This window comes from Catharus ustulatus, chromosome 7 (genome assembly GCF_009819885.2).
Source record: "Catharus ustulatus isolate bCatUst1 chromosome 7, bCatUst1.pri.v2, whole genome shotgun sequence".
In the NCBI taxonomy this organism is placed as follows: Eukaryota; Metazoa; Chordata; class Aves; order Passeriformes; family Turdidae; genus Catharus; species Catharus ustulatus.
This window is the reverse complement of record NC_046227.1, coordinates 18,022,195-18,047,321: the sequence shown is the minus strand read 5'-3', so window position 1 is coordinate 18,047,321 and position 25,127 is coordinate 18,022,195. Positions and strand designations below refer to the sequence as shown.

General features: G+C 38.1%; 1 protein-coding gene and 1 long non-coding RNA gene across 7 annotated transcripts in view; one reads left to right on the top strand and one right to left on the bottom strand.

Annotated features, from left to right (window-relative positions):
* Positions 1-24,056, top strand: part of ITGA6 (integrin subunit alpha 6) — a 42,755-nt gene extending 18,699 nt beyond the window's left edge. The window contains exons 3-27 of one of the 5 annotated variants that reach the window (XM_033064367.2): positions 312-391; positions 2,122-2,377; positions 3,818-3,949; positions 5,185-5,301; positions 6,295-6,505; positions 6,966-7,159; positions 7,293-7,381; positions 8,126-8,253; positions 9,929-10,024; positions 10,346-10,407; positions 11,627-11,784; positions 12,682-12,831; positions 13,562-13,677; positions 14,545-14,734; positions 14,820-14,903; positions 15,093-15,172; positions 15,312-15,389; positions 15,486-15,588; positions 16,524-16,697; positions 17,645-17,743; positions 18,104-18,214; positions 18,298-18,396; positions 18,712-18,837; positions 20,286-20,415; positions 21,984-22,071. In XM_033064367.2, the coding sequence (XP_032920258.1) occupies positions 312-391; positions 2,122-2,377; positions 3,818-3,949; positions 5,185-5,301; positions 6,295-6,505; positions 6,966-7,159; positions 7,293-7,381; positions 8,126-8,253; positions 9,929-10,024; positions 10,346-10,407; positions 11,627-11,784; positions 12,682-12,831; positions 13,562-13,677; positions 14,545-14,734; positions 14,820-14,903; positions 15,093-15,172; positions 15,312-15,389; positions 15,486-15,588; positions 16,524-16,697; positions 17,645-17,743; positions 18,104-18,214; positions 18,298-18,396; positions 18,712-18,837; positions 20,286-20,393 (3,041 nt within the window). In that variant the 3' untranslated portion in view covers positions 20,394-20,415; positions 21,984-22,071. Of the gene's footprint in view, positions 1-311; positions 392-2,121; positions 2,378-3,817; positions 3,950-5,184; positions 5,302-6,294; positions 6,506-6,965; positions 7,160-7,292; positions 7,382-8,125; positions 8,254-9,928; positions 10,025-10,345; positions 10,408-11,626; positions 11,785-12,681; positions 12,832-13,561; positions 13,678-14,544; positions 14,735-14,819; positions 14,904-15,092; positions 15,173-15,311; positions 15,390-15,485; positions 15,589-16,523; positions 16,698-17,644; positions 17,744-18,103; positions 18,215-18,297; positions 18,397-18,711; positions 18,838-20,285; positions 20,416-21,983 lie in introns of all 5 variants that reach the window. The other 4 variants (XM_033064366.1, XM_033064369.2, XM_033064368.1 and 1 more) reach the window with 4 other exon arrangements.
* Positions 18,844-23,352, bottom strand: LOC116998565. Of its 2 annotated transcripts, XR_004418432.1 has the most exons (3): positions 23,264-23,352; positions 21,888-22,035; positions 18,844-20,180 (listed from the first exon to the last, which is right to left on the bottom strand). It is a non-coding gene; the product is annotated as an uncharacterized LOC116998565 (long non-coding RNA). The 2 variants fall into 2 exon arrangements; XR_004418431.1 differs by lacking the exon at positions 18,844-20,180 and having other exon boundaries at positions 21,886-22,035.
* Positions 24,057-25,127: the final 1,071 nt, after the last annotated feature.

The following is a 25,127-nucleotide window of genomic DNA, read 5'->3' as shown; positions in this document are numbered from 1 at the left end:
GCTTAATTGCTAAGTTACTATGAGATGTTTAAATCTTGGTAGATTCTTACTGTTTTGTAAATTGATGTAACTTGAAGTAATAGGCTAGAAGCTTAATAAAATGGATGCTGTTAGTAATAAAATGTACAGACACTGCCACCTGCAGACTATCTGGTGTTCTGTATGAAAAGTCTCCCCTGACATGGGCTTCAAGAAGAAACGAACAAAAAACCAAACCAAAACAAAAAGCCCAAAACAAACAAACCAAAAAACAGAAAAAAGAAAATGTGGTGAACTGTTAATACATGAAGCTGTTTTATGATACTCTGCAGCTGACCCGATGACAGAGAGTAAAGAAGACCAATGGATGGGTGTAACTGTCCAAAGTCAGGGGCCAGGAGGAAATGTGGTGGTAAGTGCTAAAGGACTAACTTACAAAAACTTACGGGGTCTACAGTTCATGTTCTGAATGGTCTCTGTTTCTGTGCAGTTTGCTGAAAGGTAACTTGCCTAAGTTTACTTTTTTGATTTGTAGGTAAGGACTTAAATGTCTCCTTAGCAAAATAAGGCATTTGAGGTTGTAAGAGCTTTGAATTATTTTTCTACGAGTTAGCCTCTCTTTATAATCTCTGTAACAATCTAGGATGGACAGTTTATTTTCAAGGGATACACTTTCTTTTGGGTCATATATACATCTTTTCTTTTAAATATTACTGGCTGCAGAAATAGGGAAGAGTAGTGTATAAGGCTGTAAAAGTAGCAAGTTATCACCAGCCTGTTTTCCAAGATGATCAGCCTCACTCTGACTTTTTATCAGGGACTTCCACTGAGTAGCTCCTGTGAATTAATGTGGTCATTGCACTGCAGTAGATTGCACTGCAGTAAGACTACTTGCTATTCTTTATTTTATACAATACACAGATACTCTTCATTTTATATTAAGCAGAGAGAAAAAGTTTTTGGGAGTTGAGAGAAAGAGTTTAAAAAGTAAAATTCTCAGTTAAATAAACCTCTCCTAGTGCTGCCAGATACATTAAAAAATAGGTGTGCAGTGAAGCTTCCTCATCTAATTGGAGGTTAATGTCACTACTTTCAAACCTGGGGGCAGGTGACTTCAGGATGTTATTTACGCATTTAAAGGCAGTAATAACTATCTTTGCTCTGCCTCAGAACCCAAAGTGGGGAGGAGCACATGGGAAGAGTCCTGTTTACTGAATAATCAGTCATCAACTAATGCTATCCTGTCTTTTCTTTGTAAATGGGGAATGCACTTATTAGATGAGGTGTGAGCAGGAGATCTGCAGCTGGACAGTACTGCTGTGCTCCAATGTGGAGCAGCTGGATGTTTGTGTAACATTTAGGCTTTGATAGGAACCATAGGAAAGGTTTGTCAGCTGAGAAACCTGACTTGCTTGTGCTCTTTACACAACCTGCTGTTATTCTCCCAGAAACACTGCTGGCAAAGGCATTTGATTGTTCATATTTTTTTACAATGATTTGGCCGTTATGTAGTGAGTGGCTAATTATCCTTTGTGTTAAATATTTGATTAGAACTCTTTTCCCAGGAGATAGTCTGAAAGGCTAAGGAACAGGATGTGTTTAGTGCTTCAGCTCTGCCCCAGTGACAGGTACCCTGTAAGTGAAATATCCAACAGAAGAAGTAGGAGCAACTTCCCTTCCCTCCACTGGAAAAGCTTTTAGCCTCTGCTTAGTGGAACTTTTCTGTAAGGGGCACGTTCTGAATAGTCTCGGGTAGATGACAGTTGAACCAGCTTCCTGTGTCCTGCACGGGTGTGTCAGTCCTTCAGCTCTGAGAGCTGCTGAGAAACAGCCACTTCTTTCTTTGAGAGAGAGGGTGCTCCTCATTTCTTGAAAGAGAGGGATTTGGTGTCAGGAAGGGCTCTAGGGATTTAACCCTGTGGCCTTCCTTGACCACGAAGCGGGCTGCTCTGACTTGTATCTGTAGGTGCCCAACCTGTGCCATCTGTTGCCTGTAGGAAACGTTGGACTCTGCCCTTGGGAGTGTCTGCAGGGTGACTTACAGCAATGGTAGTAGGAGGGACTGCTAGATGAGCCCTGCCTTCTGTGGTGACCCGTGTACAACACACAGAAATATCACACTTTATTTCTTCTGCCTTGCAGACGTGTGCACATCGCTATGAGAAAAGGCAGTATGTGAACACAGCGCAGGAAACCCGGGATATCTTTGGAAGGTGCTATGTGCTGAGCCAGGACCTCACTATTAAGGATGATATGGAAAATGGAGTATGGAGTTTTTGTGAAGGTCGTTTAAGAGGCCATGAGAAGTTTGGTTCTTGTCAGCAAGGTGTTGCTGCTACTTTTACTAAAGACTATCATTATATTGTGTTTGGTGCCCCAGGCACTTACAACTGGAAAGGTATGACTTGGCTTCCTTCCTGCCTACCCTGCCCATTTCCTCTGAGGTTGCTCTCAAAGGTTGCATCCCAAGTTTTAATACATTTTTTTTTTAAGGGGAGAGGAGGTAATAGAGATGTAACGATTTTACAAAATGCTATACTTCTGTATCAACATTTACTGAAGCTTATTTAAATATCTTTGTGTGTATGTATGAATAGATAATGGAACCTTGCACATATGTACAGCAAATTTTCCCCTTATTAGTCTTAATCTTAGAGTGGGATTGAAGGCTTACTTGGACATTTCCATTCAGGAACAAGTACTAAATTTGTATGAGTTACTTGACCAGCCTTTTTTTGCATTTGAACAAATGTTAGATAGCTGCTGAACTCTTTGTGTATTCTGCAATATTCTCCCATTTGTTCTTTGTGAAGTCTGTGGAAACCAGTACTTTTTAAAATAAATATTGAAGGATTGCAGGAAGAGAACAGCAATACTACATATATTCATATCTAAATCCATGCATGTCCGTGTAAAATTTCATGGATAATCTAAGAGCCAAGTAATCTGTGTCATCTAGGAGATATTCCAAAACGTTAGTGGGAAAAACCCTAGATAGTCTTTGTTAGTTTATATTTGGATGCATCTAAATGGCCAGTTCAGTCTCTTGAAGTGATTTTTCCCATCACACTTCATTACACCAACAGCTGTAAATACTTTCCTCTTGAGAACATCTGATCTTCCAAGCACTGCGTTTTTCCACCTCGTACACCTGTGCCTGGTGTATGAACCGTGCAAAATCAGTGTGTTAAGCTTTGGCACAAGGTGTACTTTAGTGAAAACTTAATCTTCCACATATCTGTCAACAAAATCTGCCTGACCTGAAACAGCATACTGAGTGCAGACACCATTTTACTTTAATTGCAGAGAAGTGCTAGGACAGTCCTAAGAGTGCTCTTCTGTGTAATGGAAAAACATGCTTGTGCTTGCCAAAACCTTAATTATGCCAATTGATAAAAGGGAAGCACACCTTTTACTGAACAATAGCTTTTTTCTTCTTAAATACCTTTTCTAAATATATTGCTAGTGTTTGTCATAATGAAATGTAATTTAAAAAAAAAATCCTGTGTATTTACCTCCTTTTTAAGAGAAGCTTTGTAAGGCTAAGAAATACAGGATGAGGGTGGTTTATGACCAAACTGGTTCAATGTTTTTTTTGAGAATTTCCTTAGGTATCCCATGTTTTCCAGATCATTGTATGGCTTCTCTGTAGAGCACTGTGAGCTTTTGGCACACAGAACAAAGACAAAACACTAACCCAGTGCACTATTCTGTGTTTGTCCCATTTTTAACAGTAGTCACTGTCATTCATCATAATTAATATAAGTTGGGAACATTTATTTGTTATTTTTCTCACTTATCATTCGTTTGCTTTTATTTTATCATTTCATTTTTTCAGGGGTGGTTCGTGCAGAGCAAAAGAATCAGACATTTTATGATCTGGGTATCTTTGATGATGGGCCTTATGAAGTTGGTGATGAGAGCCTCCGGGATATGAATCTAGTTCCTGTTCCAGCTAACAGTTACTTAGGTAGGATTAAGTACATGCGGTAAATCTCTTCAGGTCTCTTAAACATTTGTGATCCCAACCTGGTGTGATGATCTGAAATGGGAGCAGATGTTCCATTGTGGACCCTGTAACATGTTAACTATTCTGGGTAATTCACAGCCTTCCTCCAAATTTATGGGCCAGCTTTAAGTGTAAGATGATACTGCTGAGGTACCTAGAAGAGCTGCTGTTGTAACATGAGATTCAAGAGCGGTGCTGAGGGCATACGGAATCTCAGGGAGGGATTTTAATTACTGTGATGGGTCAGTACAATGAATGGGTTTATAGTCCTTAGTCACACAGCCTCTGCTATGTAGTATCAGAAAGTTTATCAAAATTTGAGTTTCTGGATGTAACTATTAAGGCTGCAGATTTTCTCTCCTCGTAGGTAAGTGCAATTCTTTTATTCTGCATGTTTTTAAAACTCCAGTGGCTTTTAAGAGACCTTTAAAATACCATAATGTAAGTACTGTTTATATTTTACTTGTGTGTGTGTGTGTGTGTTGCAGGAGGTGAATCTCTTGCTCTTCATGCAGTCAGAAAAGCAGGAGTATGTCCTTAGTACAGTGACCTTTCTGTACACCAGTGAGATACACTGAAAAGGCTATACTGCATTTTTGGAAAGACGTTAAGTGTAAAGAATCCTTCTGTTCCAGTGCAGATTCCTGTGGTGTATCCACTGCTTTTGGCATATGCAAAGAATAGAGTTTTGGTAACCTGAGACTGAAATTTCTGTGTGAGTGATGGAAAGCTGAATAGATGGGAAGGGCATTGCTAATGTAAAAAGTAAAAAAACAAGTCATGAAGAGAGCAAACTTAGAGCTACATATAAGTTAGGAGAAAGAGCACATAAACTTCTGTTACACATCGGCAGTAATTACTGGGTGAAAAGGTAACTATAAAAATCATCCTAAGAGCTTATGTTAGACAAGCTGATAGCATCTTCTGGTGGAGTAAGAATTGCTAAGGTGAGGAGTGCTGTGGAGGCCAGTGCCTTTTGCTGTGAACAGTCGTATCAACTTTTTCCAGTTGCATAACCAATGCATTTATCTCTAAATGTAAATGCTGCCTTGATTTGTAATAATCAGAACCACTTCCAGGCAAGCCAGCTCATCCCAGGCATTACTGTTCTGTCTGTTTAGACCGTAAGCAAATGTGGTTATAGGTGCTTTGCTTAACTACTATTTTTTTCTCTTCAATCTTTCACTCATATTTAGGTCTTCTGTTTTTGACAGCTGTATCTGATACTCATCCAGATCAGATTGTGTACAAAACATTGCCTCCCAGCATACAGGTGGACAAGTCAGTGGATATAATGATGAATAGCTACTTAGGTTTGTGACCACCTGAGGTGGCAGCATTTGGTCAGACATAATCTCCAGACCTTTGTCACAATCCTCTCCCCTCTATTCCCTCTCATATCAAATACATTGTAAGTAAAGCATGAAAAAAAAAGAGGGATTCAGATAAAGGGGAGACAGCAAAGTAACAAGGCTTCAGAGAAAAGCTGATTTGTCATGCATTTCTCCAAACCTTCTCACCCCTCCCTCAGCTGGGACTCCCTCAGTTTTTTTTTCTGGAACTGTCTCATTGTGAATTGCTGTAATTGAGAATTGTTGTAGTAGTGGTGAAGTGTTTCAGAGGGAGACTCCCATTGGCTGGCTGGTATCTTCCTTCCTTGCAAATTGGGCAGTTTTCTACTTTGGCCTTAATTGGCTTTATTATTGACCTTTACTGGTATATGCAGTATAGTCTTTTAACTTGGTTTTTCATATTTTAAAATGTATTGTAAGACAAAATTAATTTAAACATGTCATGTTTAGGGCTGCGTTAACTTGAAATTGCCCATTTCACCATTACTGTGTAAGCTGATTCTCAAATACTGCATACATCATTCATATGAAAATGCTTGTGCAGTACAATTTGCATGTTTGTAATAAAACAATAGTGACTTGACTTAGGAAATTTTCTGATAATTTTGCCAGAGGTGAAGTACTCAAGCTATATTCAAGTGGTAAAGCTGTAGTTGTATCTAAGCTGTATGTATCCTGCATTTGGTGTCCATGAAAAGCAGGTCCAAATGAGCAGTGAATACTGTGTTTTGTGGGGGAATACTACATGCAGTGTATGGAGGAGTGTTGACTTGCAAATATGCAACCACCAGTGCAAACAGAAATGGAGAATTCCCAGCCATAGCAACCTGTGTTTTAGACAAAACTTGTATTCCACATACCACTTTAATATAGCAGGGCAAATGTTTATCTTTTCATATTAAGATGCAAGGTGTTAGTTAGTTAATTTGTATTTTATTTCTTTCTCTGTTTAAGGTTTCTCTTTGGACTCTGGTAAAGGAATTGTCTCCCAAGATGAGATGACTTTTGTGTCTGGTGCCCCAAGAGCGAACCACAGCGGAGCAGTTGTTTTACTGAAAAAAGAAAAAAATCAGAGAGCACTTTCCCTGGAGCACATGTTTGAAGGAGAAGGGCTGGCCTCCTCTTTTGGCTATGATGTTGCTGTTGTGGACCTCAACAGTGATGGGTATGGCTGTGGTTAACTCCTGCTGCCTGTGTAATAAAGGACAGCGCTCTTGTTTATTTCTGCTTTGGTTCTTCACGTTAGAAATACAAGGAGTGACAAATCCCATCTTCCATATTTTCCTGGAGGAACTACTGAGTGTCTTGAGAATCAATCAGGACAGACTCTACCTTTCTAATAAAGAGTTTTATTTAAACAATTATAAACAGAGAAACAGGAAACCAGTCTCATACCCCAAGAAAGCCGTAGAAGGTCCTTGTACACCATCAAGGGAATAAACCAGCTTGCAGTGTCAGTGGGGCTGTTGATGCCCAACTGGTTTAATGCACATTTTAGACTTTATTCATCAGCTCTCTGGGCAGCTGATCTTTAGCTCACAGTCTGAGAAGTTATTTTTCAGAGTTCTTCTACAAAAACACTGCTTTTTTTTTTTTCTTTTTTTTTCCCTCCTTTGAATTTTAAGCTGGCAGGACATCGTTGTTGGGGCCCCGCAGTACTTTGACAGGAGTGGGGACATCGGGGGTGCCGTCTACATCTACATGAACCGCCAAGGCAAATGGGCAGGGGTGAAGCCTCTTCGCTTGAACGGAACCACTGACTCCATGTTTGGACTTGCAGTTAAAAACATTGGGGACATTAATCAGGATGGATATCCAGGTAAATGAAAACAGTGACAACAAAAATGTGTGAGAGTGTTTGGCCAATGGCAAACTTGCAACATCTTACCCTTTGATTACATGCGGCAGAAAGAGCAAGAATGATTTTGGATGTTGCAACTTATTTTCACCAGATATCGCAGTGGGGGCTCCATATGATGGTTTTGGCAAAGTATACATTTATCACGGATCCAAGAATGGAATAAATACAAAACCAGCACAGGTAATGAAATAACCTTTACTATATAATTATTCTTGAACAAAATTAAAGGAATGACAGGGGTATCCATATTCCTTTCCATTGCTATTACTGGGGTGGTGGTACGCAGGAAAGTCACGGCCTTTCAAAGATTGCACGGCTGACAAGGAAAGATTAGGAATTCTTGATGGTAATATATATTTTTATTTCTGGGGCTATCCATTGGCACCAATAACATGTGCAGAAAGAAAAAGGTGTGTATATAAATAAATTCCGGGTTTTAAAAAAATCTGGTGATGTGAAAACAAATAGTTTCTTTGTTTTCTCTTTTATTACTACTGTTTAACTTCCTTTAAATTTTTTTTTTTGAGGGCCACTGTGTCCAATTTACAGGGTGGGAATGAAACTTCATTATACTCCTGAGAATACTGCTTGAATACTTTATAATACTTTAGAGAATACTTTTTCTGTTTCAAGTGTTTATAGTCCATAAATACTGTAAATAAAGATGAACTAAGCTCTCTGCAGATCAGCAATTTCTGGTACTTACTGCTATTGCCAACTAAATTCTTGGAAGAAGAGCAAATCATCATGGCACTTCAGTGTCCTTTAGCTGAACTGAGCACAGGTCCTATTTCACAGGTCCTACTTCATTGTATCTCTCCCCTTTTTTTTCCTCTGGTCATAAGACAGTTATGTTTACTTGTTACTTATTTCACCTTTATCACTTTTAAATATCTGAATTCCCTCAATCTGTTTGCTTTTTAGATTCTTGATGGTGAAAAAACAAACACCAATTTCTTTGGTTACTCTATTGCTGGAAATATGGACCTGGATAAAAATTCCTATCCTGATGTTGCTGTTGGTTCCCTGTCAGATTCTGTAAACGTATACAGGTATTATACACAGAACCTTAATTGATTATACCAGGGCTCTACTTTTAGTTTCTTAAAAACAATTTGCTTAGAAGTAACAAAATGCTGTTTGGCTTTGAGTGTGCTTTTCTGACCAGAAATTGGAAATTTGAGGGAAGCGGGGGGCAAGGGGGGGGAAATTGGTTTGTTACTTTATTCCCCTCCTCCCCTTGAGAACCTGCCTTACAATCGGTGCAGGGTAAGGGGGTGAACGTGTACAGTTCCTGTAGAGTGCTGAAATGGGCAGTGTACCTGCACCTTAGTTTTGTCCTATTGTAACTTGGATGTCTGTGTCCTTGAATGGAATTTAAGGGTGATAAGTAATTCCTTAAGGAGAAGTTAACTAATATATTTGCTGCCCTTATTTAGTTGTGCTTTACTGAAAGTAGAAGAAAACAGAACCAACCTCCACTTCTGTAGCTGAGGATCCAAACCAGTGAGATGCACACAGCCTTGCTGAGCTTGCACTGGGGTCCATGAAACTGAGGAAGCCCTGCAGCTAGGATTCTCTTTGGGATTTCTGTAGCATGTGCCTAAATTAGGGATGAAGTTACAGTCTTTTGCAGACCTCTGCTTTTTTTCTAGTTTAATGTACTGTTAAGCTGACTCATTAGTAATGTGCAGGAAGAGGACTGTCTGTCTCAGCATCAGAACTGTGAATGCTGCATCAAGCTCAGGTCTTTGGTGGTGATTGTCAGGTCCCAAAGGATGAGAAGCAGGAACTCCAAAACTGGTTATCTCAATTCTGGGACAAACCATCTTACTTTTCAGGCAGAACAACCCTTCCTACCATTTATTCTCCCATCTAAGGTGTATAGTATCTGTGCATGTAATTGTAATGTTGTTAAATACACTGGAACAGCGCCCAAGAAAAGCAACTCACATGGCTTGTGAAAGAGAACAGAATAGGTGGTAGAGGAGTGGTGGTTAGATTATTTAGCATTTTGCTTACTCAAAAGGAGCCTTAATCTTTTGCTGATAAAGGCAGGACAAAAACTTTTACTAAGGTGGGAAAAAAACCTCTTACGGTGACAAATAGTGAAAGGAGTGGCCCAATTAAATGCAGCAGGTGGTTTACAGCTATTTCAAACAACCTTTTGATAGTTTAATTAGAGGATCAGCTCATTCATTTGTTCATGTGAAATATCTTTCCCCTTCCAGAAAAGACAAGTTGTCAGGCAGAAGTATGGTTACAGCCTACATGCAGAGGAAGCAGGAAATGAAAACATCATTTACCATAACCACCAGGCTCCATATTAAAGCTCTTGTGAACAGGAATCTGAATGAACTGTAGTACCTGTAGCTGTTCACAGGAGCTGAATTACTACTGGTGGTAGAAGCCATCACAGAATTTTCTGTTTTTTCATAAATATATAGAATGACAACAACAGCATCACAGTGTAGCCTACTTTCCCCTCAGGACCTGTAGTTGTTCTCGGTGACCTTTGCTTTACTTAGCTTTTAATAGTTTTCAGGTTTTTTTCTAAGCAGTGTAAAAGCCAAACTCTGTGTTTCTTGGGGTGTCTTTGTTGCAAATCAGTGCAACAAATGTGTGGAAGGAATCTGATATTGACATTATTTCATTAATCTTAACAGAAATTACTTCTTTTTTTAATATATATCTTCTTTTTATTCCCCATTTTTTCCCCAAATGAAGATCTCGGCCTGTGATAAGCATTCAAAGAAACATTACAGTACACCCTGATAGAATTGATCTAAAGAAAAAAAACCCTGAGGACCATGGTGAAATAAGGTAAATGAAAAAGAAATTACTCTATCAGAAGCCTTGGTGTATTGAGCTTTCTGCTGTCAAAAGTCGTTCATTTTTGAAAATGAATGTCACCTTGCCTCTTCAGACTTTTAAAACAAGTATCTTGGCTTGAAAAGCTTTGTCTTGAGTAGACACTTAAGAGAAATGCTTAATTGCTCATTAACCATTTTTTATTGCTTTGTAATTCAGTCTAGTAAGTCAGCAGCAAATATCACAATGATAAGACTGATCAGTTAAAACTTTTCATTCTCTTGGACAATGCCTTATTAAACGTTAACACTAATTTCTTGTCGCTTTTTACAGGATGGATGTGAAAGCATGTTTTAAATATACTGCAAACCCCAAAGATTTAAATTCAAGAATAAGTAAGTGCTGAAGATAAATATTTTTGATCTGTTCGTCACTTTTTTTTTTTAGAGTTTATAATGGAAAAATATTGCTCAAATTATAATGACTCATCTCAGACAGTGACTGACAAATTTAAAATGTGACTCAGTGCTAAGCTCAGCTGTTACACAGTCTGTATTTAGAGTCATGCTGGTGTGTTAAGCTTCTCTGTGGATGACAGACTAAAGCTTTCTAAGTATTACAGCTGCCAGTGAGCAAATGGCTGCTTTACAGATACAAACTATTTTGCCTCTCTAGGTTAGTGCTGCTTTAGAGAATAATTTTTAAGGCCCATTTTATACATTCTTAGTGAGCATTATTTCTTATTGGAGGCTTACCCTATGAACCTATCCTGCATTCATGAAAATGGTTTTCTGGAAAGTATTAACTGAAATAAAAACATCTGCATTAATAGGAAAAGACTGGAAGACTGTGCCACAAAAACATAAAGCACTTGTTACAATACTGCTGTTACCACCTCTGGAGAACTGTGTAGGATTTTAAGAGGAAAAGGGAACTTTAAGCCAAATTACCCTTTTTCTGCTGTGTTGTCTTGAGTTTCTCAGTTACTTTTAAAATCCAAAGGCTGTGCCTGAATGAGGTGCTGGTCCTTCAGCAGGTGAAGTGCTTGCAGCTCTCAGTGCCTTGGCACACTCAGGGCCGTTTCCACCTGTGCAGCACTGGATTAGCTCGTTGAAGCAATCATTAAAAGATTCACCAAGTTCAGATGTAGTAAAACACATCTCATCACACAACTGGACAGCTCTAGTCGCACTTCTGCTTTCGGTGTTAAAATTATCAGTGTACCTTGACCTCAGAATCCTGCTGGTTCTCAGGTGCCATTTGGGACCCAACAGGAATCCCCTACAGCGCAGTCGGGGTATTTACAGTGGGTAGCTCGGCCCTCTGCTGGCTCCGCAGAGCAATTACAGCTCCCCCAGGCAGCCCCGCATGCCCATAAGGGAACGGTTTACTAGGCAATAACAGGATTTGGTTTAGAAATTTTCTTCAGATTGACACACGGGGTACCAGTGTGGCAGGACAAAACTGACATGACTCAAAAGTTTGTGAAACCCAACACTGGCTGCAACAGTCTTCTAGAGTAATGCTTAAGATCATACCTGGTGAAATTAACGTTCTTTTTAATGTGGAAATGATTATTTTTTTTCATAGTGACCTATGTTTTTTTTCACACAGAGATCAATTACACGTTTGAAGTGGAGAACGAGAGGCGGCAGCTGGGCCTGCCCTCCAGGGTGCGCTTCAGTGACCACTCATCTGATCAGTTCACTGCAAGTACAACTCTCAGGGGACAGAACTCATGGGAGTGTGTGACTACAAAGCTTATACTGCAGGTAAGGGAGACTTTTATTTCTGTTTCATTTAGATCCACTTAAAAGAATGCCTCTTTTTTTGCAGCCTCATGGAAGGAGCTTTTGTATATATTTTCAAACAATATAAAACTTCAAAAATAGAAACCCACCATAGTTTACTATTCCCTACACATGATGCTTCCTCCTGTTGCCTTTCTTGCCAAGTAGAGCTGTAGTCACTGCAGCACACTCTGGAGGGTCAATAGAGCTGAACTAATTTAGCACAATAGAGAAGGGATTAAGTGTCAAAAACGGAGAGTTGCTTCTATCAGAAATAATTGTTGGAGAATTCTATAGTGTGACTGTTCAAGAAAGAATTTTAACCCATGGGTTTTGGAGTGGATGAATGGGCAGGGCAAGAAAGCCTGGTATATGCTCTCTGAACTTGGCTGCTGTAGTGGTGCTTAGAGGTGGTATTGCACCAGAGGCTAAACAGATTCCCTCTCCATGGCTCAGCAGGAATGAGTCAACCTCCAAGGTTGCTTTTGACCCCAGCAGATTAAAGAACTTTAATCTATTAATAGAACAGAATCATAGAATGGTTTGGGTTGAAAGGGACCGCAAGGATCATCTAATTCCAACTCCTGTGCCATGGGCTGGGGCACCTTATAGTAGACAATGTTACTCGAACCTGTTCCAGTGTGTTATTTTACTGCAGCTGTGTGAATTTCACAGAATTACCATCTGTGGTTCCTAGGAGTTTTTAATGGTGAGAGAAATTGTCAGATTATGAAACCAGAGGAAAAAAAAAGACAGTAGAGCTGGGCTCTTTGTGTTCCTGCATGTTTAGAAAGTGCTGAATTTATATGCAGTTTCAAAAGCTCATCTTTGTCTTCTCTGCACTGTACACTAACTATGCAGTTTAAAATGTTTTAACAGGAAAAAATTAAAGATAAGCTACGTCCCATTCCAATATCAGTCAGTGTTAAAATTGCTGGCCTGGAGTCACCATCCAAGAGAAGAGAGAATGCGCTTCCAGATCTTATACCAATTCTAAATTCAAATGAATCTGAAACAGAGACCACAAAAGTAAGCCTTTGATATCATATATTCACATAAATCTGCACTTCTACAAATAACTTGAAAACTGTAGAAAAATAAATGATGTCCAAAGGAAATAACTGGGGTGGCACTGGACATGTAACTGTTGATTGATTTTATATTTTGTTTCTGAACTTGTTACATGTTATGAACTATGTACTTTGGTTTTTTGCAACAAAAGTGAAGATGGGATAGCTCCGTGGTTTCTTCCCGCTCCTCAAAAAGTTTAGGAGGAAATGTACGTTTGATTAAAAATGGAAATTCAGTGTCCCCTGCTGGGAACACTTGTCCAACATAACAAGATAATGTACACTCTTAATTCTTCCACTTGTAGGATACAGTAGTGGCATTTGAGCAATGACTGCAGCAATAACATAGAAGGGAGGGAATAGCTCAGTTAAAATTCTCATGTCCTTGATGCTTATTGAAGAATCAGTCTTAAAGATGTATTTATTTCCTCATTAGAAGTGTACCTCTCACTTAGAATTATCCAACTCTGCTTTTCAGTCACATTTAAAGTTCTAAATTACCAGCATCAAGAACTGTATCTCACAAAGAAAAACTCAACAGGCAAGAATTAAGTCAGGATAAAACCTGAACTCTGTCCAAGAAAGTGCCTTGTGAGTTCCATATAGATGATTTATTCAATGTGCTTCAGAAATCTCATTTTAAGCTAGAATTGTGTGTCAGGCAGTAAAATTGCTTTGGTTTTATTTAGGTGGAGTTCTTAAAAGAAGGATGTGGAGACGACAATGAATGTCACAGCAATCTTAAGCTTCAGTACCGGTTTTGTACAAGAGAGGGAAATGAAGACAGGTTTACTTATTTACCACTGTAAGTCTCAATGCACTTCTAAAGTTCAAATTATTAACAAGTGCTTAAAAGAGCTCTTGGGAGAGGATTTTGGGAAAGAGAGCAGCTTTTTTTCTGTGTCTGGCAAACACAGCCCTTGGTAGTACTATTGATTTGTCAGAGTGAGGAATGGGGACAGAGGGGAAGACCTTGAGAAGAAAAGTGGTTCAGAGTTGAATGGATACTAAGTGGCCACTATAGTGGAGGGGTAGGCTAAAAGAAAAATAATACCCATTTAACACCTGGAGAAATTAGATTCTGAACAGTTTATTGTGTGACAATTATTTTGCAGATGAAACTTGACTGTATGACAACTCAACAGAGTATAGTCTAATAGTGCAAGAGAAGTAGTTACAGAGAAATGGAGTAATGATTTCATTTTAACACATGCCCCAGCACCCTGCTGCATCCCTCCTTCCTGAAGGGCCAGTGAAATTAGAGCAGGGGTAAAACAAACAGACTGCCAGCAGTCAGACATTTTTAGCAGCGAGTGCCACACTCAGAAGCCAATCCTGTGTATACTTAACAAGAAAAAAGTAGGTCAGTAGATTGATCTGGAGAAAATTCATCACTACATGAGTCAGATGCAAGTGCTGGTTCAGAAAAACTCCAAACTCCTGATTATTTGAGGGATCTATCAGTCTGTTCTGTCCTCTTAACTGCTGGGGCCACTGTCAGATGAAATACTGGTGTGGGGGAAAAAAAACCCATGACTATTCATGTTCATAGTTTTACCATAATTTTCCCTAATAAGAGGAAATTGTATTTGGATAAACCACCGTAAGAAACAAGCTTGCATGCACATTTGTTTTTCTAATGCACAGAACCCTGTACATTCTGTCTCTGCAGTGAAAATGGCATGCCAGTGCTTGTTCTGAAAGACCAGAAAGATATTGCCCTGGAAATAACAGTGACAAACAATCCATCTGATGTAAAAAATCCACAAAAAGATGGTGAAGATGCATATGAAGCTAAACTAATTGCAAATTTTCCAGACAGTCTGACATACTCTGCATTCAGAGAGATGAGGGCTTATCCTGTAAGTATTTTTACGAGAAAAAATACTAAAAACCTAAAAATATTTCCAGCATATTTTTACTTGTAAATGTATTCTGTTTAATCAGGAAAAACAACTAACGTGTGGTGCTAACCAAAATGGTTCTCAGGCAGAGTGTGAACTTGGAAATCCTTTCAAAAGAAATTCTAATGTAAGTTCCACTTACTTTACTCAATTTGTAAAATCTTGTTCTGACTGCAGTCATCAAAGTTCCTGTGTGTAGCAACTGGAAATTTGTTTGGATGTGTCTAGAACTAATACTGAAACTTTCTATAAAATTTCATGTATTAATGTATCTTATAAAGAGTTCATATATTTAATTGTCTTCTTTCTTGTTTAGGTAACCTTTTATCTGATCTTAAGTACCACTAAGGTTAATGTAGATACAACAGATTTGGACATAAACCTGAAGCTGGAAACGTAAGTTTTCTTCACTTTGCTTTGATATACAGTTGCAAGCATTTTGAACAAACGAGTTTAATTCACCAAAGTAATTCAGTGGTAGAGAAAAACCCACTAAATTTTTAAAAAAAACATTATTGTTTCCTTTTCATTGCAGAACAAGCACTCAAGTTAATTTGACTCCAATTACAGCCAGTGCTAAAGTGGTTCTTGAATTGCTTTTATCACTCACTGGGTAAGTGTTGATAGCATGACAAATTGGGGGTTCTGGGGACAGTTTTGTTTCAGACTCATTAAAATATTTTATTATTCTCCTTTCCCACCCCCACAGAGTTGCTAAGCCTTCTCAGGTATATTTTGGAGGTAACATAATTGGTGAGAGTGGTATGAAATCTGAAGATGATATTGGAAACCTCATAGAGCTTGAATTCAGAGTGAGTAATTTAGATTAACGCACAGCTTCTTGCTTTATGCATATGAATACTTAGAAAAGTTGCTATAATGAAATTGACTTTCTTTGTCCCAAAATCCTGACTTCCTGATCAGAACATGCAGTTTGACTGTGGACTAGAGCTTCTTTAGGCCTTGATGTTTTATGATCATATTCTGAGGAAGTGGCTGAGGCTACCTGCACACTTTTTTTGGAGCAGTTCATGCACATTCAGTTGTACTGCATAAAAGCCCCTGCAGGGAGGGAAGAAAGTTAAAGCAGAACCTGCCTGGGGCATGCCCAGGCTTGGCTGGTGCACACAGGCAGCAAGAATGGGCTGAGCACAGAACCAGTGCAAGGGGGACTGTGAGAGCCCTCTGAATGTGTGAGTTTGGTCTGCAAAATACAGTAAGGAGGAGACTAAGAGAAATTAAGTCCATCTCTGTCAATCCTTTACTTCTTTCTGTACCTTGTCCATGTATTGTAGCAGCAGCAGTTAAAATATCTGATTTAAAACTTGCTGGTATGATCAGTAACACTAAGAAAGTAAAAAAAGAGATTGGAGAAAAAACTTTCAGATTTGCAAGAGCTTGCTCTCTCTCTGTCAGAGTTCCTCAGAAACTTGCAATTTGCCTCAGTTATGCAAATGACTGATTTGTTAACTCTAAATTGGATTTCTCGTTTGATGTGAAGATTAATTTCTAAAACAAACAACTAAAGGTTGATGTTAAAGAATTCTAATCCTTCTGTGTATTTCCTTGCTCTCCAAGTATGCTAGTTCTAGTATACGCTTTGTCTGTGTACTATTTTGACTGCCTTTCATCTGATCTAAATTTCCCATTAGCTGTATGCTTAAAGCTTGTCCAACTCAATAATGTTTTCAGGAAGAAAAGCCCTATAAAAAGTATTTCATAGTTCAAAGAATGTTTATTTTAATAGGTAACTAACTTGGGCAGACCACTGAAAACATTTGGCACTGCTTCCCTGGACATTCAGTGGCCGAAAGAAATTAGTAATGGCAAATGGCTGCTTTATTTGATGAAAATAGACTCCAAAGGCTTGGAAAAAGTCTCCTGTCAACCCGAGAATGAAATCAACAGTTTGCATTTTGTGGTATGTTACCCTGTCTTCTGTTCATGAATTGGTACAGCAAGTGAGAGCAAGGCACGAGAGCTTGCCTCCAGGAGGAGTTACTTTTCATCTTAAGCAGCTCACAAGCACAATCCATGATCAATATATCAGTGAATAAGCCTACCAGGATAGGCTGATATGCTAAAGGATAGATGCTATATCACAGTGACTGTTTTTGCAATGGGCACTTCTGTCAAAGGCTCTTGTACAGGATGAAACTGCTGACTGTTCTAAGAAATTTCATCAGTATTATTGAAAACTGCTCAGTAATAAAAATATCTGAGTTCTTACTCAAAAACTCAATAAATAATTAAGTATCTTCCCAGCCTGAGGCCATTCCATGTACTTTTTTTCAAGACAAGGGGCTTGAACTTAAATTTATTTATTTACAACAAATATAATAAAAAGCAATTTTCATACCCAGGATTGTGCATATCTAGCAAAATCTTTTTCCTAAAACTTGAGCTGCATTTTTTTTCTTTCATATAATCTTAAGTTCATATGGGAGGAATTTTTATCTTCCACCATTAAAACTGCATGCACATAAACCTGTTTTTGTCAGATCATTATTAGTTAATATAACTTGCAGTGAGTTTAATTAGTATACAGTTAAAAAACCTTCATCTGCTGACCTTAGCACGTTCTTACTCTTTTAGCAGATTACCATAATACCCTTTAAACAAAAATAGCAATACCATTGAAATCTTTATAGATCTAAACCTCCCCTTGCCATAGTCTGTTGGCCTTTCTTTAGGTAATCTCAAATTTTATTCTTAGCAATAAATGTAGGCAAATAGGGATATATAATGCTGCCAGTCATGTGCCGATTTTGGAAGAAGAAAACACTGAGCTCTAGTTCTTCTCCTTGTATGAATGAAAAGATTCTTATGAAAAACTACTTTTTAGTTTTTTTCTTTGTTTCCTTTTAGGAATCCCATAACTCAAGAAGGAAGCGTGAAGTTGCAGAGAAGCAGATTACAGACGGCCAGGCATTTTCTTTATTCTCAGAAAGAAAATACAAGACCTTGGTAAGGATATTGCATCACTTATATTCTTGTCAGATACCTCATTCTGCAGTCAAAAGAGGGCTTTTCTGAGTTTGACAGAGTGAAAGTCTCTCTTTCCCTTCTTTTTATCTTATATTTGAATATCAATACTTTTAAAATTTGAACATTTAGATTATCTACTGTGAGCAAGAACTAGGAAAGAGTATCTACATAGTTGCTTACATTAAAATAAGTGAGTAATAACATCATCATTGTATTTTCCCATTGCTGTCAGTACAAACCAGATAGTAGTTCTTCCATGTAGGTATGATGCATATAATCCAGTTTTTAATCTTGGGGTGAGGTTTAACCAAATTTACATGTAGCAATTTGTAATTGCAGAGCTGCAATACGAATGCACGCTGTGTGGACATAAAGTGTCCCCTGAAGGGTTTAGACAGCAAGGCATCTATTGTGCTGCGTTCCAGACTGTGGAACAGCACCTTCTTAGAGGTAAGTCCTCTTACCTGCCCTTTTTGAAAGGTCAGAGTTCTTCCCTGCTCTGTGTCTAATATTCATGTTTTATTTTGGAACAGGAGTACTCAAAAATGAATTACCTTGACATTCTTGTTAGGGCTTCCATCAGTGTTCCTGTTGCAGCTAAGAATGTTAAACTCACAAATGAAGTTGCTCAGGTAGGTTCAGTGTTTAATGCTAACCACATGTTATGGTTGTGATTGTTCTAGCTTATCTCCAAAGACCAGGAATGAAACAAATTTAAAACAAAGCTAGCTAAACTGAGTTTTGAATTATTGATAATTTTTACCTTTTAATGGGGTCGAAGAATTCATTACCATATTCAAATGATACCAGAGGGAACTTTGTCTTCAAAAGCATTTTGTAGTAGACATCTTGTTAGAGGAGAAATAAGACTATATAAATTGCAGCTTTCTAATTAAACATGTATCTTCTAAAATTCTCCTTCCACCTGCACATTTTCCATCCCTTAGGTGCGTGTTACTGTATTTCCTGAAAAACCAGTAGCCCTTTATACAGGAGTTCCGTGGTGGATCATTGCAGTAGCTATCCTTGCTGGAATACTCATGCTTGCACTGTTGGTATTCTTACTATGGAAGGTAAGCTTTTATTCATCTGGTTATTTTTTATTTTCTGCTCGGTAACTGACAAGACAGCAAACTAATTAAGTAGATGATGAAGTATTTGGGACTCAAAATAGGGCAAAACTGCACAAATCATACATTATCAGTTTCTCAGTTTTGCAACACTTGGAATGAAAATGGTTGTAAAGGCAGACTTGTTACATAATTTTTTTGTTTTCACATCCTCAAAAGGAGGTATTTTGAGCTCCAGATGGAGCTTGAGACAAATGTTCAGAAGCCATAGTTTGATACAGATGGGTACAGCTATTGGAGGTGTAAAACTTCACGTGAGCTGTCTACAAATGTTTTAGTAGGGCTCTGTTTTCATGACTTTAAAAATACCATTAAACTGATAGTAGATGAAAATAACAAAAAGCATATTATTAATACATAACCAAGTGTGCTGGTGAATTTCTTATTACTGCTTTTTTATCTTAGAAACCTTAAAGCAATAAATGAAGAGATATAACAAATGATCAACTATTGGCAAAATAAAAAATCAACTACATTTTCTCTAATGGCCTTTGTAAAACTGCCAATTACTTGTGGTCCGAAGTATAAGAGAGTATTTTTAGTTTTTACAGGCTTAGGCATTAGCATTTTGCTGTTAGGGGGCAGCAGAAGTTGTTAAGGAAGAGGAGGTGAAAAATATCCATCTATCACTTTTTTTCCAGTGAAACTGCAGCAGTTAGCTTTGAGGAGATATTTGCTGCAGGTTACTTCATAGGATAGTTTAATTTTCTTACTTTTTAAAAAAGGCCCAGCTGCTCCTGCAAATGTTTCAGATGAATGAATACTGAGTGGGCTGTGGGCTGTTAGGTTCTGACTACTAGTGTTTTACTGTGCAAGAAAATACAAACATTTTTCACATGCACACACAGTGAAAAATGCTGGTTTTGACAACAGACTGTGCTATTCTATGAAGGACAAACATTGTACTGGAAAGGCAGATATATCATTGGTTTAAGACAATAGCTTGCATTGAAGGAGTCAAAGCAGTATCTGGTTTTGTTCTACACCCTATGGTTTTGTCTGTCCCATGTACTAGTCCACAAACAGGTTTTTGTAGAGGCTTCTTTCTGCTCTTCATAGCCACCTTCAATTGCTATGGATTTCCGTTATTGTAGCTTTTCTTAAAAAAAACCCAAACAGATTCTCTACAGATTTATCAAAATGCCTCTAAAATAATATTCTCAGGTTACTCTGTTGATAACTCAGGTTATTTTATTCTGTTATTGTATAGATCAAGTTAGTCCAAGAAGTCCTCAGATCTAGAAACAGCAGAGTTCTTGTGATGACTCTTTTTATTTTTTTTTAACCTGTGAAGGGATAATGGGAAGACAGTTGACAAAGTTAAGTCAGTTTTAATAGGTTTCACTTCTTCCAGTCCACAAAAATTGACTAAATACCTTGCTTCCTTGTAGTGTGGTTTCTTCAAGAGAAATAAGAAAGATCATTATGATGCCACATATCACAAGGCTGAGATCCATGCTCAGCCATCTGATAAAGAGAGGCTTACTTCTGATGCATAGTACTGATCTACTTCTGTAATTGGTAACTGATGATATTTTTTAATTTCTAGCTGTGGCACATGCTATGGTTGCAGTGGCTAACTGTGAAGCTTTTTCTGCCTAAGTTCTATTAACTTTTGGATTTTAAGCTATCATGCTTGCTCCTTCTGTTCATAGATTTTCAGCTTTTGGTGCATGTGAACACACAGAGGTTTACCCTGGTCTAAAAAAGCTTCTTATTTATTTTATTTTATTTTAAAGCATGGTGATCTGTTACAATGGGCTTTAATAAGTCTTTGGCTTGCAAGATGGGAATCAACACTGTAGAGTTAAGATGTAGACTACACAGACAATACATAAATTTGCTTTACTAACCTTTAGTGCATGCTGAAAGGTACATGTTGCTTACATCAGAGAAGGGTTTTCACAATGAGAATTTATTGCTGTGGAAACACCTATTTCACTTGAGTTCTAGGGTATACTTCTGTAGGAACATGCTGCTTTGCTGAAGTTACGAGATGCATGATGATTTCTGCTTTCAGCAATCTTTATTCCACTTAAGATATTACATGCATGTACATTGTATCCATAAGTGTGCTTACAGTCAGGGGGTGGGGAGGAATTATTTATTAATTTTTTTGAAATAATTAATAATGGTTAATGGAACTATGAGATGGCTAAAGATTTGGTCTTTGATCACTGTAATTTTTTAAAAATTCAGTTCTATCTAAGTTTTAATATAAAAAAAACCCCAAACATTGACCAAACAGAACCAAAAATTCCAGCACCCTAAATACTACGAACAAAACCTTGCTCATTTAAAAATGTTCTTACCCCCAGCAGTATCTAATCACAGCTGGCTGGCACAATGTCTCTTAACCTGAACCGTCATCCATAAGGATGATCAGTGATCCATAAGGATATAAAACTGAGTGTGTACGATCGTTACCTTAGTAATGTTGTGGCCATAGCTCCCTTTTGTTTTGGAAATCAACTTTAGTCCATTCCTCAATATTTAAAATCAGTTTTTACAGCAGCTTTGAATGAAAAATTGCACGGCACAAATAAGCTGTTAAAGATTTCATCCAGGGTGACTTCCCATGGCAAACTAAGCAAGACTCATGTTTCTAATCCAGCATATGTGTAGTGAGTTCAGGTGACTGAAGTGGAAATGCTGCTTTGAAAGCCAAGTCCCTTAGGGTAACTTTTCTTGAATGTTCTGGAAGTCTTTCTGTAGGTTCTTAAGGGTAAATCATGTCACCATACAGGAAGACACTGAAGTACATACCTACCTTTGATTCAGGAGAAGCAGCTTTCCTGTGTGTAGCAGTAAATGCCCTCATTTAGATGAATGAACAGCTTTGTACTGGAGGGAGTCTTTTTAAGGTATTTGATTACCATGGATAGTCAGAGCATGCCTTTTGTCTTTAATTGCTGCTGAACAGCTAATGCAGACCTCTCGGCTCACATTTTTACAGCTAAATATACTAGGTTTTTGGCATACATACTTCTTACCTTCGTATTTATGTGAAGGAGGAATATACTGCCTCTACAGTTGTAGGACTTTGGCAGTAACTTAGACATAAACTGTTCTTTTCCTTCTCTGCACAGTGCGGGTTCTTCCGGCGTTCCAGGTACGAAGACAGTGTCCCCCGCTATCACGCTGTAAGAATTCGAAAAGAGGAGCGACAGATCAAGGATGGGAAAAGCCAAGATCCTGAGACAAAACAGTGGTTCACCAAATGGAATGAAAATGAAAGTTATTCTTAGGCAAAAATGTTGTTTATCCACAAAGTTTAGAGAGAGGTTAAGGTTTTCATTCATGGAATACTGATGGAGTTTAGACCTGTGAACACTAAGGACATTCACCATTTGATGGTAGATATAACTACTTATATTGAGGCTTTTATTTGCACAGTTAAAATGGGCTTCAACAGACCTTATTTGCCTTATTTAATTTCCACACTGCCTCTTCATCCCCCTTAAATCTAACCCACACTTTAGAAAATACTTTGCTGATTTGGGGTCTTCTCTGCAAAATAAGCAAAACCACTACAGCAGTTTTGATCTTCCTGTCATCCTGACTATCTTCCTAGTTATTTAAGGAATGCATGATTAAGGTCAAGATGAGTTCTCCATTGTTCCCTCAATGCACAGTGCTTTATAAACACACAGTGACCTTATCACACTTTGTTCAAAGTATAACTGAAGACCTGCAAGTCTGCTTTAGTCATAACCTTTGCCTGCTGAAGTAGTTAGGGCTTAACAAAAAGCATCATCATAACTTACATGTGCAATGGGGTCGTGTTGTTTGATTTTGGGTCCTTTTTTTTTTTAAGATCAGATTGTGTGATTCTTGCTCACAACAAATATACACAGGTTTTTTTTTAAGAGAGGCTTGAATATTAGATGTACTTTCTGTATATATATATTTTAGTCATTTTTGTATTTATTTTTATTATAAATCATTGTCTTTGACTAACTGGTAGGCCAAAGACTACTGAATTTTTAAATCCACTGTTCTGGTTTTTGTGTTTCTGTTTTTGAACTTCAAAATTATGAGACCTGAGGCTTTCACTGCATTTTAATAAGGTGCCAGTGTTTTCTAAAATGTAAATATTAATGCAAATGATGTGTATGGGTGCTCTCTTTTCCTGATGCTTGTAACATCAGGTCCTGTAACATGATTTGTATATTACTGTGGACTGTTTAACAATTTGGACACCAAGCTGAAGGAGTGTTTTAGATACTATTTTACACTCACTGCAAGAAAGTGAAAAGTCTTTTGGAAACCTCTTTGCAGCTTCATAAGGACTTCCTGGTTGGCAAAAGGCATTGACTACTGCAACTGCTGTACAGCACTTGAAGGAGGCTAGAGATGCCTTACTTACCTTAACTGTCAGGATCTGAGCTGATCCATTTTGAGACTACTGAATCATCTTGAATACCTGAATGTTGATAAAAGTAGAACCATGTTGTTAGTAATCTGGTTATTGTAGCATAACTGAGAAAATGATTTAAAGAGTTTACTTTTTTACCCATATTCTAAAGCCTTGGTACTATTTAAGAACAAAGATTTAGCTCACAGTTGTGTATTCCATGTGAAACAAAATTCTGTGCTCAAAAAGTATGCATGATAATTGCCTGTAATATGAACTATGCAAAAACCTCTTGGTACTTTTTTCCCTCACAGGGTAAAAACCTGCTAGGAGGGCAGTTGAGAAGTATCTTATTTTTACTGCTACCTTTGAATGTGCCTTCTTGGAAGGTGTGGTCACCTAAAAAGTTACATTTAGCATTAAGAAAAATGAGTCTATTAAACTAGATAATCTCAGTGTGTTATGACCCTGACTAATGAATGCTTATATATTAATTCAGATGTTATCCACTTTTTGAGCTTCTAGAATCCTAGCTTATTTGCTTAAAGGCTTAGCACATCAGAACCCAGGCTAATCAGGGGCTAAGAAGCTTGAGAAATACCCCGAATATAAAATCAGATTGTGGCCCTCATCTAAGAACATGAATGTCTTAGCAGTGTTAAAGTTCTTGAAAAACAAGTCATGTCACTGGTATATTTTTATCTCAAATTTTTGTTACACCAGCTAAGAATGCTGAATCATTCCATGATTAGAAATGACCTGTGGATATTTGTATAGAAGTGTGAAATAAATTTTTTTTATTAAAGATGGTCTTGGTAATAGTGATTTTTATCATACTTAACTGAGGTGGCCACAGCTAAGTTCCCAAGAAGCCCAGGCTGCCAGTGGCAGGCTTTAAGAAGTTCTCTCTGAGCACTGCTGTGGCTCTCACTGCCCTGCTCCATGCTAAGGGCAGATAAGGAGCAGCAGGAGATAAGGCACAATCTCTGACTCGCAGGCTCCCTGCTGCTCACTGCCCTTGCCAGGACTGCTAAGAGTCAGAGCCCAGCTGCCAGCTCCCACCTGGGCACAGCTCCCTCTCCTGGCTCTGTGCTTGCGCTCCTGCTACCCCCCGGGGCCCTTCCAGGCAAGCAACCTCCTACAAATTTGCCTGACAAGTATTTGAGTGGAGACGGATACATTCCCCAAAATTGGTCAAGGACTTTGCATACCTATTTGTACTTAGCAGTGGAAATTTGATATTGACAGTCAATAACAACTACACGGTAGTTTTGAGTCCACCAAAAAAGCCCTATGGAAAAGCCAAAATTATGCAGGGAAAAAAATCCCACCAAACCCAACAGACAAAATGTGGCTCCACCTCTTAAGATGTCAGCCCTCACTGGATGCTTTGCTCATTATTGCTAAAAGGCCTTCTGATGCAACAAAGTCCAAAGATGAAGGTTAGCTGGCTATGCTAGGCCACTCTTTGTTGTTAAGGCCAAGAAGCTTCCAGAACTAGAACCAGAAAATGGTGCTAGACCCTTCAGAGCATCTCAAAGAACTCAACATACTCTTATTAAACAACTGCTCTCCTTTACATGGTGGCCACAAACATTTTCCTACAAGAAGACAAAATATCAACTGGCAGAAAAGTTAAGTAGCTGGTCATAGTACATAGTTTTGTACAAATCTATTATATTTGGCTTTATATGTATGTTCATATATACCATACACATAATAGTACTAGATGGAGTATACACAATCTATACAGTGGTACAGCACTATAACAGCGTATGTGTACAGAATGTATGCATATATGTGATATATAAAACTTAATATTTGCTATCTATAGTGTGTGTTTTGTATCTGTATAAAAATATACACACACACTATA